At 40.6% G+C, this 21,529-nt stretch overlaps 2 protein-coding genes across 2 annotated transcripts; both read right to left on the reverse strand.

The window, feature by feature from the left end:
• Positions 1-8,382: 8,382 nt before the first annotated feature.
• Positions 8,383-9,048, reverse strand: LOC119306663. Its single transcript, XM_037582831.1, has one exon. The coding sequence runs from the start codon at positions 8,974-8,976 to the stop codon at positions 8,383-8,385; it is 594 nt and encodes a 197-aa protein (XP_037438728.1). The 5' UTR covers positions 8,977-9,048.
• Positions 9,049-10,833: 1,785 nt separating this feature from the next.
• Positions 10,834-11,655, reverse strand: LOC119306664. The gene has a single exon (XM_037582832.1). It carries the CDS (start codon positions 11,605-11,607, stop codon positions 10,993-10,995), a length of 615 nt encoding a protein of 204 aa, XP_037438729.1. The 5' UTR covers positions 11,608-11,655; the 3' UTR covers positions 10,834-10,992.
• Positions 11,656-21,529: the final 9,874 nt, after the last annotated feature.

The raw sequence follows: 21,529 nt of genomic DNA on the forward strand, positions 1-21,529 counted from the left end.
TAGCTGTTGTTCTGTGCCGGGAATGAGCGCCATGGGGTGCTTATATATAGGTCGTGGCTACTGGCTAGCAGGCTAGGAAGGGTACCACAGTCCTGTAATCATCCAATGTTGTTTCGCAAATTCATCCGCGTTTGATTGGTGATAAGCACAAGGAAAATTAGCCTCAAGTCAAGGCGGCGTTCCCTTGACCCGAATGAGCCATACGTCCATACTTTATACAGGAGTGTACGTCGTTCAAGGTGACAGACAGCTGCCGCGAAGCTCACACCGTAGAGCGCTGCAGAAGTCCATATCGCTCGAGACTTTTTCCTACCCTAGCCGCCACCACCACCAAGGCGCGACTAGGGAGGCGATCTCTTTCCTCCGATCTTCACCGGCCGGGGCGCTGGCCCCCTCTCCCTTCGGCTGCTCCGGCGGCAGGAGGGAGGGGGGACCCCGTTCCTCCGCTCTGTAGTTAGGTTTTGGATTTGTAGGTCGTGGTGCGTCGTTGAGGTGGTGGAAGCGGCGCCCGGACGAATAAATCTGCCTCAACTCCACTCTCACACCGGCGGTGCCCTTCATGGCGGCGTCTCGAAGTTGATGGCATCGTGTATCTGCCAATCCCACAGATAGGCAGCGTTAGGGTTCATGGATGGTGTTGGCGAGGCGGCGGCGGCGACTCCATCAGGTGTGTCTCTCCTTCTGCTCTGTCCCCGTTGCTGTGGCGTTGTCTCCAACGTCATGGTGGAGCAGGGAGGTTTTGTCGTTCAGGAGTACGCGCAGGCGGTTGTCTGTGCAAGTGACAGCTGGAAGATGGAGTTTCTTGTGCTGGGTCTGTGGTCGAAGGCTGGCAGTTCTGATTTCCTCCTCCGACGTAGTCGTCATGCGGGGGTGTTAGTTCTGAAGTTCGATGGCGTGTCCGGGGACATGTTGCCCCGGTCTGATTATTTCAATGGCTATGGTTTTGCTTCTGGCAAACTACTTTGGAGGTCCGTAAAGCTGTTGATCAGCGATGGAGCTGCGTCGAGCTTGGGTGAAGAGGTGATTTGTCTTTTTACACTTTGGTGGCTGCTTCGGCGGTGTCAAAGGAAAAGGGCAGGCGCTGGTATTTTGCATAGGATTTTCCTATTTTTTCAGTCATGTATGGCCGGTGCTTACGTGCCTTGTAACATGATCTTTATTTTATATAAATGAGACACGTATTACCATGCAAAAAAAAAAAGAAGCTCACACCGTAGACTTGTAATCTGTCTGATCTGATCTGATCATTTCTTCAGCGTGTGGTAACAGGTGCTATATACTCCACTAATAGCACGGTCAATTGACTTTTTTTTCATCCGAACAATACTTCGCCGTGTACGTGTTTGTGTAACTTTATTCTTTTTTTTTCTATCTGCTCGAGAGAGAAATAACATGCATAATTACCAAACTACAGCAGATGTAACTGTTTTGTTTAAATAAAGTTTGGCCGGAGATGAGGTGGACTAAGCCTGAGCCAAGGTATGTCAAACTAAATGTGGATGCAGCAGCACCCTCTGTTGATGATGGTATGGGTGCTACTGCAGCTATTATACGGGATGAAAAAGATAATTTCCTTGCTGCCTAATGCAAATTTATAGATTATGCGGATGTGTGATCACAACCGAAGCACTAGCAATGAGAGATTGGAGTTTGCAAATTCCCTTGGTATTAATCGCCTTGAGGTAGAATCAGATTCTTCACAAGCAATTGACTTTTGCACCCGGCAAACACAATGGTGGGACGAAGCTTCAGCACTATTTGCAAAGTGTGTGGATTTAGCTTCGATGATTGGGAAGGTCATGCTTAAGCACTGTTCTAGAACTGCTAATGAAGCGGCTCATGTGCTAGCAAATTATAGTTATTGTAATAAGAACTCTTTTACTTGGCTAGACGAGCCACCTGATTTTGTTATCAGAATGCTCACGAACAATGTAACCCTATTTAAGTTTGAATAAAGCTTAGCCATGATGGCATTCCCTAAATAAAAGTTTGCTCAAGGTGCATGCTTGTTTTCTTCCTCAATTAATAGTTTGCTTTAACTCCTTTCTTTACAGAAAACTATCGATCTATTCTTCAAACATCATGAAAGTACAAAGAGCATGAGAAGTATTAAAAATGAAATTCATATCCGTAGATCACCTAAGGACGACTACACACACCGGAGCTAGCTGAAGGCACGTCCCCATCATCGCCCCTTTCTCACAGGAGCCGAACAAACCTTGTTGTAATGGACAATCAGAAAGTCGCCATGCTAAGACTCCCAAGGGCCAGTGCCAGAAAAACAATTCAAGGACGCGTCAAAATATTGACGCATCAGAAGCATAGATAGAAGGGCCCAAGATGGGCGAAGTTTTGCTACAAGCCACGGCTTACACAACCAAAAGTGTCCACATGCGGATCACTCACCACTGTCCAACCTATCTACCGAACAAGGGAGAGAAGCCAGCTCCCGAAGCAAGCCGGCAGCCCTCCAATCCAGAACAACAATCATCACCGCCGAAGAGAAACATAGATAGGAAATATCCAATCCATAAACACAAGAACAGGGACGAACAAAGACGGGTCCATCTGGATCCACCGAAGACAAATACCGACAGAATCCCGCAAAATCCGGCGGAGACACACCTCCACACACCCAGTGACGTGCGAGGCACCGTCGTGTTAGGGGCTAGGCAGGGTGAAATATCTTTCATCAAGATGTCGCTGTTGTCTCAACTTCCTAAGCGGGACACAAACCCTAAACAGATTTAAAAACATCTAAAACCAAAGTTGGAGCCCTTCCACTGACAAGGCCCGGGATTTATCACGCCTTCATGGCCCTAAGCACGGAAGAGGAGGCAGATCGACGACGACACATATGGAAGGTGGGAAATCCCAAGATGCGTAGGACTCTCTTGTGGGGAGTAGCTAGGACTCTCTTGTGGGGAGGAGAAAACCGTTTAGAGGTACTAACTCCCCATATGATTGTGCTTTAAGCCGGCCTCTCACTCTCGCATACGTCTCAGCTATCATCTAATCTAATTGTCTGTTGTGCAAACTTTCAAGCCAGATGTACGTACCTACGCACAATGTATTATTTCCTGGCAGATCAATCGTTGAGTTTGTCCCTAAACTTTGGCATCTACAGCTTGCAGTTGGGCCAGTTGCACAATAAATATTAGTGCTAATCTTGAAAAGAGTTTAATCAACATACGTATCCTGAGACTAGTCACAATGAGAGTATTATAGCTTGTATCATGCATGTTAACTAGGCATTTTTGTTGAGGTGTCACACAATTAAATGAGAAGAGAGAGGATTGAGTATCATGATATGGTAGCGTATCATATTACATGATGTATTAGTACATGCCATGCATGACAATAAATGATGCCGATATGAAAACAATCTATGATGTTATGCATTGTGGAGGTAGTATCATACACTAATATATAATACTTCCCAGACCAACATGATAGAAGATTCTTCCAATGCTTTTATCATAGCACACTTTCATAGGTAATAATCTAATTTAGGATCCTATTTAATAATGAAAGTGAGAGCAACCTATATTAATCTAGATACAAGATACAAATCATAGTGCCGAAACCAAGACATCTCATAGTTTTTCTCTGGAAAAAGACATCAAATAAGGGTCCTTTTGGATATACACAAATATATACTGCACTGATCCTATATCTAAATATCTAACATCTATTCACGGGAGTGCACTTAAAACTTTTTAGTACCTTCTAGTTATTGCTGTTTAGATATAGCAGTCATCAGCGCACTATATATTTCTGACCTGTGGATTAGAGTACCTTAATTCCCGACGAGGATTAGAGTACCTTTCAGTTGTGTAAGTGCCAATCCAGGTTAATCAAGTGGTTATGTAGGTTTGTTTGAGCACATTCACGCTCAATGTGGCAATCTTATGTATAACTATGCACTAACTTATGTTAATTGTGTTTCAAATAGTTTTTGACAAGACTAGTGTGTGCAAATTTGTGTTTGGGAGTTAAATTTTGGAAGAGGACAAATTTGGGTGCTAAAAAGGTTAACTTAGCAAAATCTGAAGAGGAGGTACTAAATTGTTTGAACTTCTTAAAATTAGTGTAGTTAAATTTGGAGAGGCGATTGAGGTGTTTTTCAGGTTGAGGAGTTTTTTTTAGAGGGAAGAGGTTGAGGGGTTAAGATTGAGAGAAGAGCTAAAACTGCTCTTAATTTATTTTTGAATGCTAATAAAATGCTCTTAGTTAGATGGGGAGACGACGTACTCACCAAATATAATGTGCAGAATACATGGCGTCATCGATTGCGTAGTTTCACTGCTGATACAGACTGTACACATGCACGACATCGATGGATCAGTGTACATTGCGCTGGTCAACTTGGAGAGAGATGCAGTTTCTCTCCTCTTTCCCCTGCGTCAGGTCAGCGAGTAGCTGCATGCAGAGCAACTGAGCAAGCAACCCGACGGTCATGGCGTGGCCTCGTCTGTCCTGTCTGCATCCACCGGTCGTACTTACCGATGCCGCCGTGTCAGCCGGCCGTACCTACCCGATGTCTTCTCAAACTGTGGTACGTACTCCTCAAAATACTCGTCATTTTTACTCTGCACATTGGTTTTGCCGAAAGTCAAACTTTGCTAAGTTTGACCAAATTTATATTAAAAATTATTAGCATCTATAATATTTAATAAACATAATATGAAAATATATTCTAAGATGAATCTAATGATATTGGTGTTGTTATGTGAATGTCTATAATTTTTTATATAAACTTGGTCAAAGTTGGATGAGATTGACTTCAGACAAACCTAATATGCAGAGTAAAAAGGACCGGAGGGAGTATCACTGGCGCAAGAAAAGGGAACGGCGACAAGTTATGTTTGGAACATGTCGATGGCGACGAGGCAAAGCTGCAAGGGTGAAGGAGCGTAGATATAAAACCCGTTCGATTTGGCTAATGCGTTTCGAAGCCGAGCTCCACAGAGACAGAATTTTTTGAAAAATTCAAACTTTCAGTTTTAAAAAATTCTTTGAAACGGGATTTTTTTTTGAAAAACCATGACTATTTCTTAAAATTCTCAAATATTTTTTAAACCAAGAACATTTGTCGAATTTTATGACCAAAAATAAAAACACGGACACTGTTTTAAATTCTGAACAGTTACAGAAAGTACAGTATATTTTTGGAAATTCCAGAACATTTTTAAAACGTGGTCATTTTTTTGAATGTGTGCGAAGAAATTGAAAATGGGAACATTTTTCAAAAATGTGAACAATTTTTGAATCAAATAAACCTACTTTGAGAACTGTGAATGTTATTTAAATTGTAAAGCATTTTAAAAACAAGAAAATTCGTTAAATTTGTAACGAAAATTATACACGAATATTTAATAAAATTATTGCAAAATACGAACAATTTTTAAATTCTTCCACATTTTGAGCAAACGCGATCATTTTTAAAAATTTATGAGATTTTATTAGAAGATGGGAACATTTTAAAAAAATGTGAAATATTTTTTTAAAAAAACATCTTCTAAAATTCCCGAACTTTTAAAATTTAGGAATATATTCTGAAAACATGAACATTTTATGAAATTTTGAACAACTTTAAAAAACTGCAAGAGTTTTTTGAAATTTCCAAAAATAAATTTGAAAATAAAAAAGAAAGAGGGAAGAAAAAACAGAAACACAAAGAAAAAAGTGATAAAAGAAAAAGTTAAAATGAAAGAAAATCAGGAAAACCAAGAAACCGGTTCAGAACCTTTAAGAAGGTTTCAAAAACCAGTCGGCTGGTACTATGCAATACACTCGGAAGTGGGCTTACACACGGCGGGGGCTCTGACAAAGGTGCGGCGTGCCGCTACGCCTTTCGCTTATATATATATATATATATATATATATATATATATATATATATATATATATATATATATATATATATATATATAAGGTATAGCAAGGTGCGTTTCTTTGATTTTTTTCATCCGTTCACCGCTAAAAGACTTTTTGTTTTTATTCGAGGTGGTACTAAACTCTCATACTCCGTCTGTTAGCAAAGGAAAAACGATTTGTGGAGAATTTCGTACGTGAGCTGCGCGCCCTATGGCCCAGTAAAGTCAGCCACTTTTTTCCTGCCCACGCAGCAATAAAGAATCATATTTTTGCTCAATACGGCATATAAAGTATAATTGGTTTGATGCCAACATTTGGCATTGCCAATATTTGGCAAGCCAACATTTGGCAAAAACAAAAGTTGCCAAATGTTGGCAACTTTTTGTGTGGTTGGTAAGAAAAGTTGGTAGCCAATCAGTCACTAGCCGACATTTGGTATTTGCCAAATATTGGCATGCCAACTTTTGGCATCCAACAAATCATGCTCATAGTTTCAGCTACGTACAGGGCGACCAAGACACGGCGACCCATTTTTGTTTGTGTTCTGTTTCAAATTTCCTTTTGTTGTTTCTTTCTCTTTTCATTTCCTGTTTCTTTTTATTTTGCCATTGCAAATATATTTAAACAAAATCTGAAATTCCACAATTTTCAAAAAATGTTTGCAGTTTCAAATTTTATTCTCAATTTCGTAAAAAGTTACGAATTACAAAAATGTGTTCCTATTTTAAAAAATGTTTCGATTTTTTGTCTTGCCAAAATATGTTCAAATTTTAAAAACATTCCTGTTTTTAATAAAATGTTCGTATTTTTCACAAAAATTCAAGATTTAAACAAATGCATCTAAAAAATGTTCCAAATTCGAGAAATATTGTTGTTTTAAATATAGGTTTAAAAATTGAGAAGAATGTTTGCATTAAAGAAACACATTTTCTAAAATTCTTCTGCATGTTTAGCATATGTTCCCATTTTAAAAAATTGTTCACAACGTAAAAATATTCACATTTTTAAAAGAATGTTCAGGTATTTAAGAAATGTATGCGAATTTCAGGAAATGTTCTGTTCAAATTTTTTGTTCTTGCTTTGTCCAAAAATGTATGTAATTTTTAAAAATCTGTTCAAAATTTGGAAAATTGTTCATGTTGCCAAGTTTATTTGGTAGTTCATGTTATGAATTCCAAAATGTCGTTCCTATTTAAAAAATGTTTGTAATTATGAAATTTGATCATTCTGTTTTTCAGAATTTTAAAAATTATTCCCATTTTTTGAAAAATGTTTGTGTTTTTCCAAATTTGTGCAAGATTTAAAAATGTTCAAATTTGAAAAATATTCTTGTTTTAGTGATATGTTTAAAAATTGAAAATAATTTTTGCATTAAAAGACATATTTTCTAAATTTCTTCCATATGTTCAAAACATGTTCCCGTCTCCAAAAATTGTTCACAACTTCAAAAAAAATCGTATTTTAATAAAACGTTCATGCTTTTAAGAAATGTTTGTGAATTTCAACAAATGTTCCGTTCAAATTTTTCGTTCTTCTTTTTTTGAAATGTATGGAATTTTAAAAAAATTGTAATTTGGAAAATTATTCGGGTTGCCCAGTATATTTGGCATTTCATAGTTATTAGTTTTTGAGAAGTTCAAAAAAAAGTTTCGAATCTGACGTTGCATTAGATTCTTTAATATTAACGCTAACCATTGGATAGTAGAACGCATTTGTTTGAGTGGCTAGGAACATGTGGTCGGGTCTTTGAGGTCGTGAGTTCGATCACTCCCACACTGGGCCTGCTCCGCATCCAACGCATCAAACTAAGTCGGCTTGTTTAGAATAAGAGACATCATAAATTATTGACAGTGGTAGCTTCCAGTCGTCAATAAAAGAGAATATGCCGGTCAATTATAATTGAAACAACTTATGGGCACGCGCCAATAAAAAAAGAATATATTCATTTCGCTCTAATTAAAGGGTGCCATGTTGAACTAGAGAATACGGACATGTTGGGGTCTTGATCCATTCTTATATTAAGCTAGAGGCATGTAATTTTATCCTTCCGTTGCAACGCACGGGCATGTGTGCTAGTTTCTCCTAAATTGAAATATGTAAATACTCATGTAAGCCAATTAAAATATTCATTTTGAGAACCGGCTTGTAGACGACTGGGGGCTCCTTGCCGAAAATTCTACCACAAACACGTTCGGTATGTAACACGTCCTTTTTCTATCTAATAAAAAACAGAGATCCCGGGAAAATAAAGTTGTATGCGTTAATAAAATATCCCAAATGGACAAGCACTAAACAATATCTCAACAATGACAAAAGGAGATCACAAAGCTAATAAATGATGTAAAGTAAAAGAAGCACAGATCAAGATGAACATATAGCTACCATAGAAAAGCTTGTCGATCAGAAAAAAAGAACATCAAGAAGTACGTTACTCTGCGTCGAAAAAAACTACGTTACTGCAACACGTGCGAATGGGTATTAGTATTATTTCTCGCGGCGAGTTCAGGACGGGCCGGGCGCCGGCGCCGGCGCGGCGCTCCCGTCGGCCCGCTTGATGAGGGCGGTGACGGCCCCCATGACCTTCTCGAACTCGTTGCCTTTCGGTAGCAGCCCGGTCTTGACGGGCGCCGTGAGGCCATCCCAGCACTGGTCGCAGTTCCACGTCAGCCCGTCCTTCTCGGCGGTCTCCACGTAGTCGCGCGCGTCATTGAACTTGGCGTCGTCGATGGCGGTGACGCCGCCCTTGCCCCTGTCGACGTCGAGGTGGGAGACGGCCTCCTCCACGTCGGCGACGCACGAGTCCATGCACTGCCACTGCGGGCTCTTGATGGTGACCAGGTTCAGCTGGGTGCGCGCGGCCGTGCCCTCCGCGGCCCCGATCTTGGCAGCGGCGCGGATGCCCAGCTCCGCCAGCCCGCGCGCGTCCACCGTCCTGCTCTCCGGGATGCCCGCCAGGAAGGCCGCGCAGAACTGCTGGTCTGGCGCCTTGGCGCAGGCGTCCTTGACGGAGTTGTCGGCGGCGCCGACGAGGACGGCGCCGGAGAGGAGGAGGAGGGATAAGAGGTTGACACTAGGCGTGTTGCAACGCGCCGCCATGGCCGTGGTCGATCGGTGAACTCGCTCCGGCCTGAGGCTCGATTTGTCTTGGGAGTGGTGACGAGAGCTGCATGTACGTACGTATGTGCATGTGCCCGCTCGGTGCGCGTGGTCAGGAGTGTTTTATGAGCGAGCGGTGGCTGAGTTTTGAGAGCAATGCGCGGACTATGGATTATCAGCACTCCTAATATTAGTAAAGAATTGTATATACCCGTACTTCCTCCGTTCCTAAATATTTGTCTTTTTAGAGATTTCAACAAGTGACTACATGCAGAGCAAAATGAGTAGATCTACACTCTAAAATATGTCTATATATATCCGTATGTGATAGTCCCATTGAAATCTCTAAAAAGACAAATATTTGGAAACGAAGGGAGTACTATATAGCATAAAAGTATTTGCAAACGAATGCAATCATATTATTTCTGCATGTTCAGTACATGCATAGTGTAATTTTACACATACTAGTGGTCAAATTTTAAAGAGCCTATCTATGTCTAAGTGGATTAAGGTTATGAATCTCATTTGATTTAGAAAACCATAGCTTCAGTTTAGGAAAGATCCCAACTTGCACCTGCTCTAGTCGGATCCGGCTTGCCTGCTCCCTCTCCATGCTCCCATCCGTGATCCCATTTCATCCTATGGCGGTCTTTTTTTCTTTTGTCTTTCTAATCTAATCATCTCCCCCCTGATTTTAAGGGGGTGGGGCCGCGTCTTATTTTGTTCCAATCAAATCAAGCCACGTATGCGGGAGCACGGATGGGAACACACGAGGGAAGCAGGCAAGTCTCGTCCGCTCTAGTCTCTCTTTTTTTCTAAAAAAGTGCACTTTCCAAATTTGAATGAGACTTGAGAAAACTATACTTAGATTGTTAGGTTACTTGCGGTGGAACCAACCCTCAGGATTCAAGTCATAGACTTGGCATTGGTGGTCGCATTTTCCTGTATATATTTCAGGCCTCCCGGCGATGTGTGTTCAGTGGGAGGAGACGTCTCCGTTGACTACGAAGGTGTTTGTGGCGAGTTCGTCAATCTCAAAATGATGTGTCGACTCAGCCTCTCGGAGATGCTCATATGGGTAGGGGGCGTGCGTGCGTTCATAAGGATGAGTGTATGCGCGTATGCATGAGTGTCTGCGTCTGTACTGTGTTGAAAAAAAAACCTAGTTAAGAGCACCAAGTACATAACAATGATATAGTAGTTTAAACATTGGATTATTGTTCAAAAGTACTCCTCTGATAAAAAATATATGTTGTTTTTGGATATAATTGGAGAAGTTTTTTGTTTTTTGGGGAAACTTAAGAATATCGAGCAAATACGAAAACAACCTACGAAAGCAAGTATTTCCTTAGAACCATATTTTTCTAGCTGCACCCAGCATATCCAAAAATTTACGGTCCAAGCTTGAAATTGATTATGAAATTAACTAAAATTGTAATATTTCTAAGCATAAGGAGTAATGATAATGCTGACGGATCACTTTTAAATATTTACAATGGTATCTAAGTTCATTTTCTATGATGTACTCCCGCTGAAATTTTCTATGCTGACGGCTCTTGTATTTCTTTACGGTGGGAGTAACAAACAATCTTCTTTTCGTCCTGGTTTCACTTATAAACTAGATCGATCTCATTTTTAAACAAAAGTTTTTTTTGTTTTGCCCATGCTACAATCAAACAAGCATTGGTGCAAATTTATTCTTGTTGAATTTAGTGTTGGTCATGTGACATGTCCTTCTGCGGAAATATTAAATACAGACGATGTTGGGCGAGTAAGTGAATTCTCTTGTAACAATATTATGTACTCGAAACACACGTCAAGAAAGACCGAGATAAGCTATTCGCCAACCAGTTTAATTTATTGATAAGAGACATTTTTGCAGAATAAAACAAGTACTACGTACAATTATATTAGCTATATGTATATATAGCTAATATGTAACACTCGAAGTGAGTGCGTACATATATATATGCTCATCATGAATGGTGTATCGGTAGTGTGAATTATGCATCTAGCTCATGGCAGAATAGCGGGTTTCGGCAGCACCGGCGAGGCGCCCCCGTCGGCGAGCTTGATGAGCTGGCGGGTAACGTTCATCATCCTCTCGAATTCGAGGTTCTTGCGGAGCAGCTCGGTCCTGACCGGGCTGGGCGGCGTGTCCCGGCAGGTCTCGTCGCAGGACCAGGTGTCCTGCTCGGAGAGGTCGATGTACTGGCGGACCTGGTCGAACTGGGCGTCGTTGACGCCGCCCAGGGCGTCGTCCAGGTGCGACAGCGCGTCCTCGATGTCCTCGGCGCACTCGTCCAGGCACTGCCACGTCGGGTTGTCGTTGACCAGATCCAGCTCGCGGCGCGCGTAGGCCCCCACCAAGCCGCCGAGCTTGGCGGTGACCCTCATGGAGATCTCCGCCAGCCCGCGCGCGTCCGCCGTCTTGCTGTCCGGCTCGGGCCCGAGGAAGGAGTTGCAGGTGATCGGGCCATCCGTCTTGGCGCAGGACGCCTTGAGGTCCACGACGGGGCCTTTGGGGCGGACACCGAGTTGGGAGGCGGAGGGGGAGGCGGAGGCGAGGAAGAGGAGGACGAGGAGGGAGAAGACGTGGGAGCCGCTCGTGCTGCTGCGGCGCGTGGCCATGGTCGACGTACGAGTACGATCCACTCCAGCCGGCCGGGAGGTGGTCTCCGATCGATCGATCGATCACGAGAATGGGAGTGGGACGTGGGTGAGTATATACGCGCGCGCGCGACCAGAGGCTGGCTGGCTGCATGCTCTATACATGCCGCTCGTTCAGGGCGTGTGTGGTCGGGAGTGTGTCGTGGGTCGCTGCTCTATACATGCCGCTCGTTTGAAAGCGGCTATTTCTGGCGTGCACCTGCGCAAACATACGTGTACACTATCATGTTTACACACACCCAAGATACCGCATGCACTATGTTCCACGCCTAATTTGATCGTGACATCGAGGGCTAGGTGTGTATGTGCGATCTCAAGAGTTTTATTTTTCTTTGTCATTTTTGACAATGATGGTTGTTTTCACTAGGAGTACAGACGAAGGTTTATTTACACTTAACAACAGTGGACAAAGCCGCAAAAGCAGGAATCGAAAAGGAGGAGGAAACACATCACGACGGGCACTCCTTGTGCAAGGTCATGAGTACAATTTACCTAAACCCAATTGCTAAGTCTCAGTCGACTGAGATTTCGTTATGTCTCAGTCGATGCTATATTCTTTTGATCTTGCATGGAAATTCATACAAAAAAATTATTTTCAGTTTTTTTTCATTTCTTTTTATATACTATATCACTTGATTGAGACTTGGTTAAGTCTCAGTCGACTGAGACCTAGACACACCCCACCCAAAAAGGCTTTTGCCTTGCTTTATATATAAAACAACAACAAACACATCGATCGACACAAACCACAACACAACACACGATCACACACTCCCAAGACTGGATACATAGGTGCCACAGGCTTACAACAACACCACCCCGAACGACATGAATTAGACACTAAGGAGCCGCGGGCTCTTCCTGGAGAACCCGCGAATAGGTGAAGTTGAAACATGACAAACCGAGAGCTCCAAGATGGTACCATCAAGAAGGACATGACACCAAAGAGCCGCCACCATCCGATCAAAGGATCTAGATCTTCATCTAGAGCACGACGAAGGGAAAAGGAGTAACCACAAGGGAAACTTCAGGAAGATGACGACGCACATGGGCGTCACCTCCGCCGGCCTGGCCAAGCAAGAAAGGGTTTTCACCCCCAGCAGGAAACTTTGTCTTCACCGCCACAGATCGTCAAAACGCCAGCCACCATGCTGCCCACGCAGACATCGCCGCTAACCGCCTGCACCTGAGCTGCGAGCTCAGTCCACGAGCATCGCATGTCCCACCACCTGGGCCACCGCCCAGGAAACAAGACGCACATAGGTGCCCTTCATGGTTGCAAGCGATGCACCGTCATGACCCACGAGTATAGGGGATCTATCGTAGTCCTTTCGATAAGTAAGAGTGTCGAACCCAACGAGGAGCAGAAGAAAATGACAAGCGGTTTTCAGCAAAGTATTCTCTGCAAACACTGAAATTATCGGTAACAGATAGTTTTGTGATAAGATAATTCGTAATGGGTAACAAGTAACAAAAGTAAACAAGGTGCAGCAAGGTGGCCCAATCCTTTTTGTAGCAAAGGACAAGCCTGGACAAACTCTTATATAAAGCAAAGCCCGAGGACACATGGGAATTATTGTCAAGCTAGTTTTCATCATGCTTATATGATTCACGTTCGTTACTTTGATAATTTGATATGTGGGTGGACCCGTGCTTGGGTGTTGTCCTTCCTTGGACAAGCCTCCCACTTATGATTAACCCTCTCGCAAGCATCTGCAACTACGGAAGAAGAATTAAGGTAAACCTAACCATAGCATGAAACGTATGGATCCAAATTAGCCCCTTACGAAGCAACGCATAAACTAGGGTTTAAGCTTTCTGTCACTCTAGCAACCCATCATCTACTTATTACTTCTCAATTCCTTCCCCTAGGCCCAAACAATGGTGAAGTGTCATGTAGTCGACGTTCACATAACACCACTAGAGGAGAGACAACATACATCTCATCAAAATATCGAACCAATACCAAATTCACATGATTGCTTATAACAAGACTTCTCACATGTCCTCGGGAACAAATGTAACTACTCACAAAGCATATTCATGTTCATAATTAGAGGAGTATTAATTATCATTAAGGATATGAACATATGATCTTCCACCGAATAAACCAACTAGCATCAACTATAAGGAGTAATCAACACTACTAGCAACCCACATGTACCAATCTGAGGTTTTGACACAAAGATGGGATGCAAGAGATGAACTAGATTTTGAGAGGAGATGGTCCCGGTGAAGATGTTGATGGAGATTGACCCCCCTCTCGGTGAGAGGATCAATGGTGATGATGATGGTGGTGATTTTCCCCTCTCGGAGGGATGTTTCCCCGGAGAACAGCTCCACCGGAGCCCTAGATTGGTCCTGCCCAGGTTCCGCCTCGAGACGACGGCGCTTCGAATTCGTCCCGAAAGCTTCTCTCCGATTTTTTCCAGGGCAAAAGACACCATATAGAAGAAGATGGGCGTCGAGGGCCTGCCAGGGGGCCCACAAGGTAGGGGGCGCGCCCAGGGGGTAGGGCGCGCCCTCCACCCTTGTGGCTGACTGGTGGCCCCCTCTGGTGCTTTCTTCTCCCAATATTTTTATTTATTCCAAAACTAATCTCCGTGAAGTTTCAGGACTTTTGGAGTTGTGCAGAATATGTCTCTAATATTTGCTCCTTTTCCAGTCCATAATTCCAGTTGTCGGCATTCTCCCTCGTCATATAAACCTTATAAAATAAGAGAGAAAAGGCATAAGTATTGTGATATAACGTGTAATAACATCCCATAATGCAATAAATATCGATATAAAAGTATGGTGCAAAATGGACGTATCAACTCCCCCAAGCTTAGACCTCGCTTGTCCTCAAGCGGAAGCCCATATTGAAAAATATGTCCACATGTTTAGAGATAGAGGTGTCGATAAAATCAAATACGGACATGAGGGCATCATGATTATCTTTAGAACAACAACATATATTGTCATATAATTTCTTATACTAAAGTAACAATCCATTCACAAGGTAAAATATGAATCGGAAACTTCATTGAAAACTACCAAACTATGATCTCAGTCATTGAAGCAATTGCTATTTATCATAACATCGGAAAGAGTCAATATAAGAGATTTTTAGCAAGTCCCCATACTCAACTATCATTTAGTCTTTCACAATTGCTAACACTCATGCGATACTTATGGGTACAAAGTTTCAATCGGACACAAAGAAAGATAGGGGCTTATAGTTTCGCCTCCCAACCTTTTACCTCAAGGGTAATGTCAACAATAATACTTTATGAAAACCTACATCCGAGTGGATATATATGTCTGGATCTTTCCAACACATAGTGCTTGCCAAAGGATAAAGTGTAAAAAGGAAATGTGAAGATCACCATGACTCTTGTATAAGGGTAGAAGATATAAGTAAAAGATAGGCCCTTCGCAGAGGCAAGAATAGGTTGTCATGCGCTTTTATGGTTGGATGTACAAAATCTTAATGCAAAATAACGTCACTTAATATTGCCGCTTGTGATAGGGACCTTTATTATGCAGTGTGTCACTTTTATTTCTTCCATATCACAAGTTCGTGTAAAGCTTATTTTCTTCACACTAATAGATCATACATATTTAGAGAGAAATTTTTATTGCTTCCACCGATGACAACTTACTTGAAGGATCTTACTCAATCCATAGGTAGGTATAGTGGACTCTCATGGAAAACCTGGGTTTAGGCATGTTTGGAAGCACAAGTAGTATCTCTACTTGGTGCAAAGAATTTGGCTAGCATGAGAGGGAAAGGCAATCTCAACATGTTGGATGATCCATGGCAATATAACTTCTATTCGGATATAAGAAAACATAACCCATTATGTTGTCTTCCTTGTCCAACATCAACTTTTTAGCATGCCATAGTTTATTGAGTGCTCACAATCACAAAAGATGTCCAAGATAGTGTATTTATATGTAAAACCTCTCTTTCTTTATTACTTCCTATTAATTGCAACAATGACCAAAACTATGTTTGTCAACTCTCAACAAATTTTATTCATCACAAGTCATTACTCTCCATAAGATCAACATATGATCTTTTTATTTCTTTTATTCTTTCTTTAATTCCCTTAAGATCATAGCAATATAGCAAAGCCCTCAACTCAAAACTACCATTTATTATATATAACTCGCGGACTTGATTACATAGATAGAGATCAAAACAAAACTCAAAGCTAGATCATACTAAAACTTTATTCTACTATATCAAGATATAACAAAAAGGATAGAACTAAGAAACACGATAAAGATAGAGGTGTGATGGTGATACGATACCAGGGCACCTCCCCCAAGCTTGGCAGTTGCCAATGGGAGTGCACATACCCATGTATTTTTGTTTCTTCCTTCGGAGGTGCTGATGATGGAGTTGTTAATGATGTAGGCTTCTTCCCTAACTTGCACTTGGAGACGTCATGGTGATTTAGATCTGTCAGAAAAACAGCTCGAAACAAAAATAGAGGATTTTGTCGTGGTACAGTGGTCAAAACCTTTGAGAGATTATATAATGAATTTTTACCAACCAAAAGAAGTATCGTGCAAGAAAACGGAGTCCGAAGGGCACACGAGGTGGCCACAAGGCAGGGGGGCGCACCCAGGGGGTAGGGGCGGCCTCCACCCTTGTGGTCGCCTCATGTCTCTTTCATACTACTTTTAAGTCTCCTAATTTTTAAATATTCCAAAATAGAGAAAAATTGCTATTAGAACAGTTTTGGAGTCGGTTTACTTACCGTACCACATACCTATTCCTTTTCGAAGTCTGAAACGTTTTGGAAAGTGTCCCTTATGTACTCCTCCGGTGTTATAGTGTCAATTATATTGGTTTCAACATTTATGAGATTACCTGAGATATAATGTTTGATTCTTTGACCGTTTACTACCTTCGGATTTGTGCCTTCGGCGTTGTTGATTTTGATGGCACCTCCTCGATAGACCTCCTCGATACTGTTAGGACCCTCCCATTTAGAGAGAAGTTTTCCCGCAAATAATCTTAAATGAGAGTTGTATAGCAAAACATGATCACCTACATTAAACTCACATTTCTGTATCCTCTTGTCATGCCATCTTTTAACTTTATATTTAAACAATTTGGCATTCTCATAGGCTTGGGTTCTCTATTCATCAAGCGAGCTAATGTCAAATAACCTCTTCTCACCGAAAAGTTTGAAATCATAGTTGAGCTCTTTAATAGCCCAATATGCCTTATGTTCTAGTTCGATAGGTATGTGACAAACCTTTCCATAAACCATTTTATACAGAGATATACCAATTGGATTTTTATAAGCAGTTCTATAAGCCCGTAATGCATCGTCAAGTTTCTTGGACCAATTCTTTCTAGATCTATTAACAGCCTTTTGCAAAATCAATTTGGTCTCTCTATTACTCAATTCTACTTGACCACTAGACTGAGGATGATATGTAGATGCAATTCTATGGTTAACATCATACTTAGCAAGCATTTTACGAAGAGCACCATGAATAAAATGTGAACCACCATCAGTCATTAAATATCTAGGGACTCCAAACCTCAGAAAAATAACTTCTTTAAGCATCTTAATAGAAGTGTTATGATCAGCACTACTAGTTGGAATAGCTTCTACCCACTTAGTAACATAATCAACAACAACTAAAATATGTGTATACCCATTAGAGGAAGGAAAAGTTCCCATATAATCAAAGCACCAATCATCAAAAGTTCTCATATGCATTTCTTGACGTCTACTAATATTACCAATTCTTTGGCATTCATCACAAGACAAGACAAACTTACGAGCATCCTTGAAGAGAGTAGGCCAATAAAAACCGGATTGCAATACCTTATGTGCAGTTCTATCTCCAGCGTGGTGTCCTCCGTAAGCCTCGGAGTGACACTTGCGTAGGATCTGTTCCTGTTCATGCTCGGGTACACAACGTCTAATAACACCATCTACTTCTTCTTTATAAAGGTGTGTGTCATCCCAAAAGTAATGTCTTAAATCATAGAATTTTTTTCTTTTGCTGGTATGTGAAACTAGATGGTATAAATTTAGCAACAATATAATTAGCATAATCAGCATACCATGGAGTATTACAAGAAGCATTTATGACAGCTAATTGTTTGTCAGGACAGCTATCATCAATAGGCAGTGGGTCATCAAGAACATTTTCTAACCTAGACAAGTTGTCTGCAACGGGGTTCTCATCTCCCTTTCTATCAATAATATGCAAATCAAATTCTTGCAGCAAGAGAACCCATCTAATAAGTCTAGGTTTAGCATCTTTCTTTTCCATAAGATATTTAATAGCAACATGATCAGTGTGAACAGTTACTTTGGAATCAACAATATAAGATCTGAACTTATCACAAGCAAATACAACTGCTAAAAAATCTTTTTTAGTAGTAGCATAATTTATCTGGGCCTTGTCTAGAGTTTTACTATCATAATATATAACATTTAATTTCTTATCAACTCTTTGTCCTAGAACAACACCAATAGCATAATCACTAGCATCACACATAATTTCAAAGGGTAAATTTCAATCAACTGGCTGAACAATAGGTGCAGAAATCAAGGCTTTCTTAAGTATTTCAAATGCTTCTACACAATCATCTTCAAAAACAAAAGGAACATCTTTTTGCAAGAGATTAGTGAGAGGCCTATAAATTTTAGAGAAGTCTTTAATAAACCTCCTATAGAAACCAGCATGACCAGGGAAACTTCTTATACCTTTGATGTCTTTAGGACACAACATCTTTTCAATAGCATCTACTTTAGCTTTATCAACTTCAATACCTCTTTTAGAAATTTTATGCCCCAAGACAATACCTTCATTAACCATAAAGTGTCACTTCTCCCAATTCAAGACAAGATTAGTTTCTTCACATCTCTACAAAACTCGATCAAGGTTGCTTAAGCAATCATCAAAAAAAGTTCCGTAAACGGAGAAATCATCCATGAAAACCTCAACAATCTTTTCACAGAAGTCAGAGGATATAGCAGTCATACATCTTTGAAAGGTAGCAGGTGCGTTGCATAAACCAAAAGGCATACATCTATAAGCAAAGGTACCGAAAGGACAAGTAAAAGTAGTCTTTTCCTGATCATCTTTTGACACAGGTATTTGAGAGAAACCAGAATAACCATCTAGGAAGCAAAAATGAGTATGTTTGGATAGTCTTTCTAGCATTTGATCAATAAAAGTTAGAGGGTAATGATCTTTTCTAGTAGCTTTATTTAATTTGTGGAAATCAATTATCATTCTATAACCTGTAACAATTCTTTGTGGAATCAATTCATTTTTATCATTAGGAACAACAGTAATACCTCCCTTCTTAGGGACACAATGAACGGGACTTACCCACTGACTATCAGCAGTAGGATAAATTATACGTGCCTCCAGAAGCTTTAATATTTCATTTCTTACCATTTCCGTCATTGGTGATCAACAACTGGTTTAGATCTTTCTCCAATTTTATTTTGTGCTGACATAGAGTGGGACTAATGCCCTTAAGATCATCAAGAGTATATCCAATAGCGACACGGTGCTTCTTCAGAGTTTTCAATAATTTCTTTTCTTCATGCTCTGAGAGGTTAGCACTAATAATAACAGGATATATCTTCTTTTCATCTAGATAAGCATATTTAAGAGTATTAGGTAATTGTTTAAGCTCAAACACGGGATCACCCTTGGGTGGAGGAGCATCTTTGAGAATTTCAAAAGGCAAGTTGTGTTTCAAAATAGGTGTTTGCTTAAAGAATACTTCATCTATTTCCCTTCTTTCATTCATAAACATATCATTTTCATGGTCTAGCAAATATTGTTCTAAAGGATCATTAGGAGGCACGGCAATAGAAGCAAGACCAATAATTTCATCCTTACTAGGCAATTTTTTATCATGGGGTTGTCTACGAAATTTAGAGAAATTAAAATCATGAGACATATCCCCTAAACCAACAGTAACAATATCCTTTTCACAGTCTATCTTAGCATTAACAGTATTGAAGAAAGGTCTACCAAATATAATGGGACAAAAGTAATCTTGTGGGGAACCAAGAACAAGAAAATCAGTAGGATATTTAATTTTCCCACACAAGACTTCAACATCTCTAACAATCCCAATTGGTGATATATATCTCTATTGGCAAGTTTAATAGTAACAGCAATGCCTTCTATCTCAGTAGGTGCAATATCATTCATAATTTCTTCATACAAGGTATAAGGTATTGCACTCACACTAGCACCCATATCACATAAGCCATGATAACAATGGTCTCCTATTTTAACAGAAACAACAGTCATGCCAACAACATGTCTATGTTTACCTTTAGTATCGGGTTTAGCAATCCTAGCAGCTTCACCGCAGAAGTAAATAACATGCTCATCAATATTATGAACCAAGAGATCTTTAACCATAGCAATACTAGGTTCAACTTTAATTTTTTCAGGGGGTGTACATGTTCTAGTATAACTCTTATGTACCACAGTTGAAGCTTCAGCATGATCCTTTATTATAACAGGAAACGACGGTTTCTCAATATAAGCAGTAGGAACAATAGGATCAACATTATAAGTAATAGTTTCTTCTTCAACTTTAATAGGTTATACTATTTTAACTTCAATGGGAGGATGATATTTAAACCACTTCTCCTTTGGAAGGTCAACATGAGTAGCAAATGATTCACAGAAAGAAGCTACTATCTCAGAGTCAAGTCCATATTTAGTGCTAAAATCACGAAAAGCATCGGTATTCATAAAATATTTAACACAATAAAACTTAAGGTTTATACTTGACTCCTTACCCTCGTCGAGTTCCCAATCTTCAGAGTTGCATTTAATTCTTTCAAATAAATCCCATTTGAATTCAATAGTCTTTATCATAAAAGAACCAGTACAAGAAGTATCAAGCATGGAGTGATCATTATGAGAAAGCCGAGCATAATTTTTTTAATAATAATTTCTCTTGAGAGCTCATGATTGGGGCATGAATATAACATTGACTTAAGCCTCCCCAAGCTTGAGTGTCACTTTCTCCTTCACGAAGCCAATATATATATATATATATATATATATATATATATATATATATATATATATATGAAATTCCTATTTCAATCGATTGTAGTTCCATGATCCAATATCATCACATAGCTATACCATGTCAATGCCTTTCCCTTCAAAGATAAAGGGAAGACCTTCTTCTTGACAACATCCTCGGGCATACCTGCAAGCTTAAATAATCCACAACATCCACATAGATTAGGTGCATATCCGGATGTAATGTTCCATCTCTTGTATAAGGATTAGCTAGCAGTTTCTCTATCACACCTGAAGGAATTTCAAAGTAAATATTTTCAGTAGGTGCATCAGGTGGAGAAGCAACTCTTTACTCTTCCGGTCGAGGTGAAGATACCCCGAACAAGCCCCTCAAAGGATTATTTTCCATAGTAACAAGTGACAGTAAATTTTAGTTGTTGGGAAACATAGCATGCAATTTCAAAAAAAATTACTACGCTCACGCAAGATCTATCTAGGAGATGCATAGCAATGAGAGGGGGAGAGTGTATCCACGTACCCTCATAGACAGAAAGTAGAAGCGTTTCCTTAATACGGTTGATGTAGTCGAATGTCTTCTCGTTCCGACCGTCGAGTAACGAACGTACGACACCTCTGAGTTCTGCACACGTTCAGCGTGATGACGTCCCTCAAGCTCTTGATCCAGAAGAGAGTCGAGGAAGTAGATGAGTTACGTCAGCACGATGGCATGGTGACAGTGATTGTGATGTGATTCGTGCAAGGTTTTGCCTAAGCACCGCGAGAATTTACCGAAGGCATAAACTATGGAGGGGGGCGCCGCATGTGGCTTGCAGCAATTGGTGTGTCT

The sequence above is a fragment of the Triticum dicoccoides genome, chromosome 5B, assembly GCF_002162155.2.
Source record: "Triticum dicoccoides isolate Atlit2015 ecotype Zavitan chromosome 5B, WEW_v2.0, whole genome shotgun sequence".
NCBI lineage: Eukaryota > Viridiplantae > Streptophyta > Magnoliopsida > Poales > Poaceae > Triticum > Triticum dicoccoides.

What these genes read in the sequence shown, in the direction of transcription:
- LOC119306663 (XM_037582831.1), bottom strand. Translation starts at nt 8,976, where the DNA reads ATGGCGGCGCGTTGCAACACGCCTAGTGTCAACCTCTTATCCCTCCTC.
- LOC119306664 (XM_037582832.1), bottom strand. Translation starts at nt 11,607, where the DNA reads ATGGCCACGCGCCGCAGCAGCACGAGCGGCTCCCACGTCTTCTCCCTC.